Here is an 11,874-nt window from a genome sequence, read left to right as displayed (position 1 = left end):
AAAAGTTAAAAAGTGAATAAGCCTAGTTAACAATTATATATCTAAGGTTATGTTGCACCAAAAATGTGTTTCATTCACTCTCAGAGTGTTTTTCAGGAATTTCTTATAGAAGCACTTTTATTATTTTTAAGGAATATCTACTTTATATATTTAGAAGACCATGACTCAGTTCGTCAAATGAAATGTTTGTTGTTTTCTACTTGTAGAAGATGTCACATGACAAGAAGAAAAAAAGACAGTAGAGGAGATTGAAGGTGTTTGTTATAGCCGCACCTTTCTGAGCTCTTTGCGTCTGCTCTTCGATCTGCCTCAGCCTCTCAATCAGCTCAGCCTTCTCTCTTTCAATCCGCTCCTTCTCCTTCTCTGCAAGCTCACGCTTTTTCTTCTCATTCTCCAGCTGCGCCCTGACAGAAAAACAAAGAATCACACCTGCATAAACATCCATTTATCTGTTAGAATCACATTAAAAACACACATGGTTGTGGCGCCAAAATGAATAATCTGATCAATGATGTGAATCAGTGATTGATTACGGAAATTACCTTCAAATTGTTACCCTGAAAAGCGGTAAACAAACTGCAAAACATGCTATTTGTTAGAAGAATAACCTACTTACAGGACTAATTAAGGCAGAACTAAAAATAGAAACTATTGTTTTTTATTTAGAAATTTTAATTTACTAAAAGTATCTTTTCAAAATAATTGAAAAAAGTAATTAAAAGATTAATCAATTACTTTAATAATAAATAGGTGAAGCGCTACATTTTTTAATGCAAATTCTAAGTCAACCATTACACCTAATGTATTCTAAATGAATTTTTCAATCAAAGAATAAAACACGATACTATGGAAACCAAGTTTAAAAATAAAACAATTTTGACATTTTAAGGGGAAAACGGCAGCATTAAATCAGTGTTGGATAAGTTTTAAGATGGAAGGAAAAATACCAAAAGGGAAACAAAGGTTTTCAAATTTCAGCCTACACTGCAAAACCTAGATATAAGAAAAATGTCTCAAACTAAATGTATTTCGTCTTAATTTGAATAGTTAAATAAGATGATTTGCCAACAGAATGAGTATTTTTACACTTAAAATAAGATAATTAGATAATACACTTGAAATAAGTCAATGCATTTGTATTTTCTTATTTTAAATTTAAATTGTCTTGTTCATTAACAAAATGTCTCACTTTCCTCCTGAGTTCAAGAAAAAATGCACCTATTTTAAGAAAAAAAAGGGCTTATTTAGATTTTATTTTGTTGTCTGCTTAGTGGTTCCAGTAGAAATGATTGTTATTGCGTTTATAGATGGGGTTGTTGCAAATGGAATCACCTATTTACTCATTTGCAGATGTTAAGTTTCACACAGAGAGAGGAAAAAAAATTAAAATGGTTCTTTTCTTATTATCGTTGAAAGCAGCGCATGACTAGGATTTTTTTTCCTCTGCTGCAACACTGCCCCCTACTGTTCACAAGGGGATCATATGAAAAACTAAACAGAACCACATCAACCAATTAGGATAGGTTGATCCTGGGCTCTAAGATGTATTAAAGGTCTCAATTGGTTGCCTGAACTGTACCTCTCCATCTGTTTGAGGTGTTTCTCCTCTCTTGCCTGAGCCTTCATCTGCTGCACCTCGATGGTGTCCGGCTTCCTTCTTCTCATGTACAACTCGTGGTTTCCCATACACAACGCCAGGATCCGCTTGTTGATGCGCAACCGAGGGGCATAGAACACGAAGTCCTAAAGGAAGCACGGGTTACACCTTGAATGATTCTTGTTTATCAAAAGAGAGCAAAGTACCAATTTACAGAGACGACATACTGGAGCTTTCTTATCAATGGGTTTGATGACAAACTTCTTGTCGTTGAAGGAAATGTTTCTAATCTCGCTCCACGGGAAGCCGATCTTTGGCGACAGTCTAAGGAGACAATTCGAAAGGGGGTTGAATAAATTTGGGTTTGTTGTATAAAAAAAATTTAAGTGTTTTAAGCTTTTCTGCTGTGGTCCCTTTTCTCCTCTTTGAAGTCAGCTTTCAGTTTCATACAAAAGTACAAAAAAGCGACGCTTTCCACATTCTGCCAGGTTTATAACCACAAACCTCACAGTCATTTACCAATTGCCTTCAGAGGTTACCTAACCTGTTCTTTAATCTATGAGTTATTGCATGCGTGTGAGTTTAGAGCTTTACTTGTCTTCGTGCTCGTAAATGTTGAGCCCCAGCGCGTCGACGCCCAGCCACAGCTCTGTGCCCTTCTTGTTTTTTATTTCAAAGTAGTTAACGCCGTACATCTCCAGGTCCTGAGCAATCTTCAGGTACTCCATCATTGCATCCTCTCTGAAAATGATCACAAATCACCAGAAATACTCCTTTGGTTTAATACAGATTTAGTGCCAGTGACGGAATGCACTTCAGCCATAATCCTTTGAATTATAGAAATAAAATTGGAATTTTAACTACATTGGAAAAGTAAAGTTGAAACAGGACTAAATCTGCAATTAAAATTTCCTTTCATATGGGACACTCACCTGAGCATTCCTCTGTGCTCCTCGTGCCAAGTCTGTATTCTGTCCTCCCACTGCTCCTTTGTTAACTTGTGTTGTTCCAAAACTCTACAGAACGCAAAGATTTGAATAAATAAAAAGGAAAACTTTCATTTCATTTAGAGTTTGGAAAACATTCTGAGAGTAGGAAAACTGATAAAGGCAAATAATCTGCAGCATTCTGCTACCATGAATCCCCTTCTACAATTTAAAGGCCTTTTTCCACCACTTTGCACCCCTTTACATTTTTTTTTCTGACCTAAGATTAGGATTTTGAGACTTGCATATGACAATGAACTGCTTTTGAAAAATGCAGAAGATGCATCACCTTAAGCCCAGAGACAAAGCAAACCAATTGTGCCAACATGAGCTCCAGTTTTATGAATACAAGTTTATAATATGATTTTATTTTGTATTTATTTTGACTACTTACTAACTTCCAGGCAACATATTAATGTTTTTATTATTTTAGATGGAAAGCATAAAATGCCTCAGAATTGAAATGCCCAAATGAAAAGATTAAATAAATAGTTTTTATTTTATAAGAAGTTATTGTAGATTCCACTTTTGGACTATGTTTTTTTTGGTTTGGGGGGGGGGGTCGATGGGATTACTCATGGTAAGACAAAATTCACAAAGGTATATTTGAAGGAGGTAAGATTACAACACCAAAAAACTTCTAAGCAGATGTTATCAATTAATCAGATGAAATTAATTGTACGTTTACATCTCTAGTGGTTATATTTATTAAAAAAGGCCTTTAAGTTTATATCTTTATCTCCTTTACCTCTGAGGAAGCAGCCGGTCGTTTGCCAGGTAGCCAGACTTATGGACATCTTTGCTATAATCTCCATACTTGGCTTGAACAGCATAGGAGGCGAGTAAGACAGCTGTTTCAGGAGGGCAGTAGTTCTCATCATTTAAAATGGCCTCTTTGACCTTTGGAGAAGACACACGTGATCAAAAAGGAATCAAAATCAGAAAAAACTTGATTGCCTTATAGCTTTAAAAGGAGGTCCGCGCCCCCTAGGGGGTCCACAGAGGTACTGCATGGGGGTTACCAAAGTTTTGGTTGATTAGCCTTTTCTTTTTTATTACCGCCTACAATTTTTTCCACTAATTGAAATGTCTTTAAATCCACATTAACATGAATTCAACACACTGTAGTAAACAGATAAATGGAGGCAGAAGATGTATTTCAGTCATCAATGCACACATTCAGTGACACACAGGAGCTCTTTCAAGCTGGGCACTGTTTCATTCACAATACCTGTCCCATCAACCAGGAATCAGAATCGTTACATTCCTCCATCTGTAATAGAGTGACTATAGGACCAGTTTGATATAACACAATTTCATAAAATATGTATAATTAGGGGGTCCCTGCTCCATCTCGCCATCAGTTTGGGGGTCCTTGGCCTGGAAATCCTTGAAGACCCCTTCCTTATAGTGTTTTTTTTTTTTTAAGATACAAGTTTTCTTTGGTGACATGGTGCTATAAACCTACAGTTGGCATGAATACATCTGATATTCCATGTATAATACATCTGATACTCCATGTATAATATGGGATAAACAAATGCTAGCTCTATAGTGATGTTATGAGAATAGAGAAGAATAGTGCATTTATTTTTGCAGAACAGAAGCAAGATGCAGATATTAAACAGAATTAAAAAAAAATATATGAAATCAAATGAAAACAGTATTCACATGTGCTGAGATAGTTGTATTATTTTTAACAGCAATGTGTCATTGGGTGGGTGGGGCCTTTCTTATGAGGCTGGTGATGACAGCAGTGATTTATCACATTTCACAGATATTTTTACAGGCACTTTAAGCACCAATAAAAAAGATGGGAAAGTGATCCACATGAACAAAATTTGTTGTATGGCTCAAACTGAGAGTGTGTATTCATCCAGCAGAGGGTGCTGTTGTATTACTCATGCTTCTTCAATGCCAGTGAGATCTCCATAATTAAAGGGATGGTTACAAAGTAGATTAGGTGCTTCTGCTGGAAACACAGAAAGCAAAAACAAACGCATAAATTCATTTGAGATTAACTCCTTATTTTGTCTTATTTAGTGTTTTTTTTTGTGAGAGTTGACACTAAATGCTTTAAGATAATAAATCTGCGCAATGACCTTCTTACAGAACACTTGTCAGTCTTTTATATGTCAGTCTATATTTTCATGCTCCCCTTTATTTCAAAAGAAAGCTTATTTTCAATTCAACAATGATTTTAAGAGGTTCCAGTAAATGATTGTTCATTGAAACTCACATTTCATTAGCCAGCTGCTTTATAAACGTTGCACTCTGAATTTAATAGTATCGCTCTATTGGCCGCTGAGCTGCATGGTTTCGCTTTGTTCACTGTTTGGAGGAAACCTGAGGCTGAGTGCAGAAACACACCAGAGGAGCTGCAGCCAAACTCCAGAAACTCTCACTTCACTCACTCTTTTTGTTCATCGTCATAAATCTTGTGAAACACTTAAAGCATTAGTGAAAAACCAAATCAAGTTAATTTGATCATTTGCACGGCCTACCATAATAAACTGGCCACGATTTAAAATATTTTCCAGGGAAGAAACCACCGTATAGTTGGCCAACGTAAGGCAAACAAATCAGTGTTGCAACCTTAGCTTGGGAGTTCTTGCCGATTATTCTATAAAGACATTTGTTGGTCTAGTGTTGGGTCTAAGAACCATCATTGACTAATTTTAATCATTGGACCAACTCATTATGGCTTTGCTGAGTTTTTGTGAATTATGAAAGGTGAAGTAATAGTCCTGCAAAGTCATCCAAGTGAGCAAATTTCTGTGATTTCTGTGTCTGTCTTCCATGTCTGCTTCCCCCAGAAACGACACATTAAACTGAGTTAATCTACAGGTAATTAAGAAAATGATTTGGATAAATCATATAAAATAAATTTATATGCTAAATAAATTCAGTAAGAAATTGTGGAAAACAATAATACACCAACATCTTATATCCTGTAGTCTAGCATTATCCTTCTATAGTTTTATTAAGTTCTTAATAATTACTAAACTTGTTTTGATTGTAAAGGTAAAGAGAGAAATTGTTCTGGTTAGACGGTCTTCATGCTGATTGAGTGATCTCAGTCACAGATCCCTACAATTCAATCTAGTTTAAACTAATCTAATTCATATTAATATCCACACTAAAGCTGCTTCATGGTGCAGTATTTTTGGATATGAGAACAAGAACCAAGTTGTTGAGTACCTGAAGGAAGAAGAGTTTCTGTGTGATCTCCTGGATTAGCTCCTCAGAAACATCTTCTGGGAAAAACTTTGCTCTGAACTTAAACTGCAGAGGATTCTCCTTTTTAACATCCTGTTGGGTCACCTAAATAAAACAGGCAGACATTTTATTATTCACTCATACCACTCCATCATGTATACAGTTCAGTTAAAACCAGATTTAAGAGCAAATGATATAAAATAACTTTTACATCTGAAGATGCTTCTGGGGTTTGACTGTTAAACTTCTGCATAAAACAAACTTGAGCTACAATGTGAAGCAGATATAAGACAATGTATTGGAGAGGATTAAGACCGCTGAAAGCAAAGGTCAGGATTTTAATTTTGATGCAAATAAAGGATCTGAGTTGTGTAGGTGTACAAGGAAAGATAACTGTCAAAAAAAGCATATGTAGTTGTCAGGGTTTATACATTTGTCAATAAACATGAATAAAATTAAAGATTTGTTCTTTGTCAGCTCCTACATGCCAAAGGTTTAATCTTTTAGAATAAAAGGTATGAAGTGATGAGTACAAGTTACAAAGAAACAAGCAGAAATACCAGTATAATTCACTCGTTTACAAGTACTAGAGTTACCGATCTATAACGCTTGATGAAGCTGTTATACTCCTTACCAGTTGGTGGCGGTAATGCAGTGGTTGAACATAATGCTACATTCAGACTGCAAGCAGCAAAGGCAGCAGGAGCAGCTAGTTTACATACAAAGTCACTGGTTGACGCGCATCAAGGCTCAGCAAAAGGTCCTGTAACCAACCAGAGAAGCTGATCTGGGAGCTGGCAGGGAGACAAACATGGCACTGCTGATGCAGAGCGCTATGGTCACCCCTCTGAAACTGTTCATTAATGCCTCAATTAACTTAACATGCTGGAATCTCACTTAAAAACTCACGAAGAAAGTATGGGACCCTCTATTGATTTATTTTAACAAACTTACAAATCTCCCTTCTTACTAGTAAACAAGTCTCAATGTAAAGTGTTCATTTCGGGCTAATATAAATATAAAATAAATATAAATGAGGTAAATATTACAAAGGCAAATAAAGAAGCTAACTAAAAGAGTTATATAGATTTATGTCTCACTGTATAACTCAATTTCTACTTACATTTATTTGTTTATTGTATTTTTGGTGGCAATTAACTGTATGCCTATTTGTTTATTGAGCATTTATTTATTTCTGTATTTATTTTTAAATATGGCAGAGATGGTCCTCCATAGTTTTACTTTCTGTTTTTCCATTAATGAAAAAGCATCTTTGGGGTCCCCTACATTAAAAGACCATTTACATTAAAAGGATCGTCTGAATTAAAGTTGAAGTTAGCAAGACAATGATCTAAAACACTGCTCCAAATCTACCCAGGGATTCATGCAGAGGAACAATTATATTGTTCCGGAATGGCCATCTCAATCCCTAGACCTGAATATCATTGAACATCCCTGGGATGATTTGAAGCAGGCTGTCCATGCTCGGCGTCAATCAAACTTAACTGAACTGGAATTGTTTTGCAAAGAAGAATGGTCAAAGATCCCTTCATCCAGGATCCAGGAAGCTATTTCTACAGGAAGTAACTAGAGGCTGTTGTTTTTTGCAAAAGGAGGATCTACTTAATATTAATGTCTCTTTTTTGCTGAGGTCCAATATTTTTGCACCTGTCAAATTTTGTTCTAATGCATGCTGTCCATTTTCTGTTTTTCCAATAAACCTCAATTCAATACTGAAATATGACTGTGTCCATCATTTATTTTATGTATCAAACTGCAATAGCTGTTGCAAACACCCAAATATTTAGAAATTAAAAATATTAAGATTAATAAGGGTACTCAAAAGATAGATAGACAGACAGACAGACAGACAGACAGACAGACAGACAGAATCTGGGAGGGGTTTCTCACCTTCTTGTTAAGTTTGAGCCACGTCACGTAGCCTTTGCTGTCTGTATACTGCAGGCCGAAGAACCAGACCTCCCTCAGACCCACAGTCTTCACCACCTGAAACAATAGAAATGCTTTTAGTTCAGTTAGAGACACCTCACCCTAGTCATATTAGAGATCGCTTATTAGGCCTGGGGTGAGTTTCTCTAGGATACTGGCTTTTTCTCAACAAGCAATCAAAAACACTGTGTATATTCTTAAATCTGTGTTTTGGAAGTTTTAATATAAAAATAATCTCAGTTTGATTTAATCATAATAAGCCAGTTCATAAAAATTGGGAATTGTAAACATTTTAAAGAACAAAGCAAAGCAGTCAGATCCAGATCCAGGTATGTAGAACTGAGTTCCTTCTAAATGATTAAAGTTTAATAAAATTACAGTGCTTTCCAAAAATATGGCTCATCTTTTGCTACATTCCAAACCTCAAACAAAAATTTGATTAATGCAACGGACTAAAAAAGTACTGCATAATTGTAAAGAGGAAAGAAAATGAAACAGAGACCTTTTGTTTTTTGTTGTTGTTTTTTTTTTACAAATCTGTAAATTGTGGCAAACAGTTGATTTAATATTCTGTAGAATCTTCATTTCCTGCAATTACACCTTTACTGGGTCTTTCTCACATGATTAGACTTTCCAAGTAGCACCATCTCTGCTGTTATCCTGGGAGAAAGTTGAACCTCTGCCCCACAGCATGACACTGCCTCCTCTATGGCTTGCTGTGGGTAAAAAGTATTTGTGGTCGTGTTCAGAGTAAGTTTTCTGCCACGCAGTATTTTCCATGTAAGCCAAAGGGTTAGATTTTGGCCTGATCCAATCAGAACCCCTTTTACATGTTAAACTTCCAGCGAACTGCAAATAGTTCCTCAGCTGAGCTCTGCAGCTTCTTCCCTTAAAGCTTAATGTTATGTAACATTTTCTTTTTGTTTTTATCTCCCAGATCAAATAAAAATCTCAATAAAATTCACTGAAGACTATTGCTGTAGCATAAGAAAAGTTGGGAAATACAAGTTTATGACAATGACTAAAAGTTTGGTAGAGAAGTTAAAAAGCCCTTGAACATTCCTTTATATTTACTTGTTATGTTTTTCCTTTCTTTTTCCAAACACACAACCATCTAACCTCAACCCATTTCCCAGAGGGGATATGGACATAATTTACAGTCTTACTGTGTAATCAACTCTGTTTTATGCGTCAGAAAGAAGCACACTAACAAATTAAAAATCCATGCAAATCAAATAATCACATAAACACGCAATTTACTCAAATAGCCTATTTAAATCTGCTATTTAGCAGGAATACTGCTGACATTTACTGAAACATGTTCACTCCTATGTACAGATCCTCCCGTGAAACAGGCGATGTAATGTGAAGCATTTGGAGCTTAGCATGAAAGGCAATGAATGAATTCAGGATAAGAAAGGATGAGTGAAAAGTGGACCACAGAGAAGGAATAAAAAACAAAACACTGTTTGTAATTATTGCTAATCAAAGAGGCGGAGTTCAGGCCAGCTTAGATCTGTTTGATGACAATGGCCTTTTTTATTCCCATGAGTGCGTGTTTGAGAGAGCTTAGGCTGTTTATGCAGCTCTTCACCCTTTTTCATCAATGGGCGACCTTCACATTCATGGAAATCTGATATATGGTAAAATGAGACCATCTTTAGCCAAAACTAAGGGCTGGTTCATGGGTGATGCAGTACCTTAATACAAGTATACGGTTAGATTTATTCTTTATACATCATGTGAATTGTTATTCTATTAGCCAGATTAGACAGAGTGGAAGTCCTTCCTTCACATTGTGGATGTCACTGTGTGTACGGAGGTCATCTAATCAGGACAGCCTTTGTGTCTTTAAAAATACACAGGTTATGGGCACATCTTGGAGCCGGTCTGATAGAGGAGAGCTATCTCTAGCCCTGAGGCTTAGAGGCAAGATGCTTATAGGTCAGGGCATTGATGGTGTGTCAGTTTCTGATATGGACAGCTAAGCATCCACCTGATGCAACACATAGACTCATGAGCTATAAGAAGGAGAAGATGACCTTGTTCGGGGCTCAATCTTTGCCGGACGCTCGCGGACGTGATTTTTGAGCCCACAGCTGTGCAAACTCCAAGCATTTTCTCTGTCCTGTAACGACCTGATCTGGAATAAACTTTGTTACTTTTTTACTCCTGTTTTTATAGTCCTTTTTACATGTTTTTACCCAGTTTGAGTTAAGAGTAGTAAATAACTTGCTCCCAGGAAAAGAACCGTGAGGAAGCCCCCGAGGCGCAACAGCTTTTTAGGGGACATAACTTCCTCATTTAACAATACACTGTAGAAAGAATAGTTAAGGATCCTTACTTTACTCAAGGGACGCAAGTTATTGATTACTCTTGAGCTATCTCTATGGTTATGCTGCTATAGGCTTAGACGTCTGGAGGACATAGGGACCCCTATTTCATCACTCTGCTTCATTCTGTATTGTAGCATTTATGGGGATGTAGGGGAAAAAGATGTTCCAAACCTTTGTTATATGAAAAGTATTAATGCATTAATATTCTGAAATGCAAATAAAACGATTAAAACACATAAAAAAATCGGAATCATTAACCAACCAAGTATGAAAGAAATCAGCCAACTTCTATTTAGCAAATCTGAGGTTAAATGTTCTATTTTTTCGTTCTCTTTAAAAGTTGTTATATTTAGTTTCAAAGTGTAGAATAATCAGAAGACTTCTTTTAGAAATAAAGATTAAAAAACAGTTGTAAACCAATCTTTAACTCTTCTTGCCTGTGCTATGAAAGGTTGTTCTACAAAAACACACTTTGCAACAGTTGCAGCTTTTCAAACTGTTTGGAACGACACCACTGGCGTCATAAAAAGCAACAGCTGCCACAAAACTTTGGTTATAGTTTTATTGCAGAATATCACTATCCCCCAACCACACACATACCAACAGCCTTTCCATTTCCCTCCCCCACAGACTGAGACCCTTTGCATGTCGTGGGTATAATTCATATTAAATTAAGACCCAGCAATGAAAATGCACAAGAGAAACAGCCGGGGTGAAACGAGGGTTCAGGGACTTAACCCTGGATGCTAATCCATCCTGGTAACATCCACAAATAGTAGAATTTCCAGGAATTCAATTAAATAGGTGCCGTGTTGCCCTTAAACTTTAAACTCAGATTCAACCCAATTGATTTAATTCTTATCCTTAGAAAGATTCAGAAGCAGCTTGTTTACAATGAAATTTTAATTTTGACAAAGACAAATGGATACTTATATCTGAATAAAAAAAAGGGAACATATTTGCTGCAAGCAGCCTTAATGTGTAATTTGACAACAAAATAAAATAAAGCAGAAGTCAGAAAAGAGCACCAACAAAAGCAGAAAACAAAGAAATTGTTCTCTGTCTTCCTTCCTCCATGTCACCACAACCCTGCACAGTGTGACATGAAACGACACTGAAAGCTGCCCTTTTACTTCCCAGACAGTCAGCTCACACACACACCCACAAACACGCAAAGGCGGACACAATACAACTAACACTTCCATCCATCTTCTGCCTCCTAACAGTCCTGGGTTAAAACAAAAGGCTTGTTGTTTATGGCGCCGCAAACCCAGTACCAACCTAAAAAATGCCGACCACCAAATGGTACAACCCCTCAGCAACAACCAACAATCAGGGCTGCACGATATTTCAGTAATATCTCATCATTGCAGTATCTCTGAGCTACGATAGTATCACAAAAACCGCAAACAATACCTTATTACATGTTAATATTTGCATGTTCTGTTATTCATTTATTCTGCCTGTTAAAAGGTCTCTCAGTGCAAAAGAGAGTATTTTAGAATATGCTAAAAGTAGAGCGTTTCAGACATTCATCCTATTGTTTATTATTATTATTAGGGCTGGATGATATGGCCAGAACTTATATCACAATATATCCCTCAATTTTGGTCAACCCGATATAATTCTGATATTGATATGAACTATATAAAAGCTAGGAATGCCCACAGCATGCCCGTTGAATCTGATAATAATTCTGTAATTTCTAGAAAGATCCTCCAACGTAGCATAAATAATTAGGGATGCACAATATAATCGGCCCTCTATCGGTATCGGCCTGTATCGG

General features: G+C 36.4%; 1 protein-coding gene across 1 annotated transcript in view; it reads right to left on the bottom strand.

The window, feature by feature from the left end:
• The window catches only part of LOC107087342 (radixin), a 63,528-nt gene that overhangs the window by 7,473 nt on the left and 44,181 nt on the right, over nucleotides 1–11,874 (bottom strand). The window contains exons 4-11 of the mRNA XM_015378872.1: nucleotides 7,714–7,809; nucleotides 5,785–5,907; nucleotides 3,332–3,483; nucleotides 2,530–2,613; nucleotides 2,192–2,338; nucleotides 1,825–1,921; nucleotides 1,580–1,743; nucleotides 274–404 (exon numbers count right to left, since the gene is read on the bottom strand). Coding sequence (XP_015234358.1) covers nucleotides 274–404; nucleotides 1,580–1,743; nucleotides 1,825–1,921; nucleotides 2,192–2,338; nucleotides 2,530–2,613; nucleotides 3,332–3,483; nucleotides 5,785–5,907; nucleotides 7,714–7,809 — 994 coding nt within the window. The remainder of the gene's footprint in view (nucleotides 1–273; nucleotides 405–1,579; nucleotides 1,744–1,824; nucleotides 1,922–2,191; nucleotides 2,339–2,529; nucleotides 2,614–3,331; nucleotides 3,484–5,784; nucleotides 5,908–7,713; nucleotides 7,810–11,874) is intronic.

This window comes from Cyprinodon variegatus, unplaced genomic scaffold (assembly GCF_000732505.1).
Source record: "Cyprinodon variegatus isolate N-32 unplaced genomic scaffold, C_variegatus-1.0 Scaffold181, whole genome shotgun sequence".
Lineage (NCBI taxonomy): Eukaryota > Metazoa > Chordata > Actinopteri > Cyprinodontiformes > Cyprinodontidae > Cyprinodon > Cyprinodon variegatus.
Note: the sequence above shows the minus strand (reverse complement) of the source record. Positions and strands in the feature narration are given on the sequence as shown.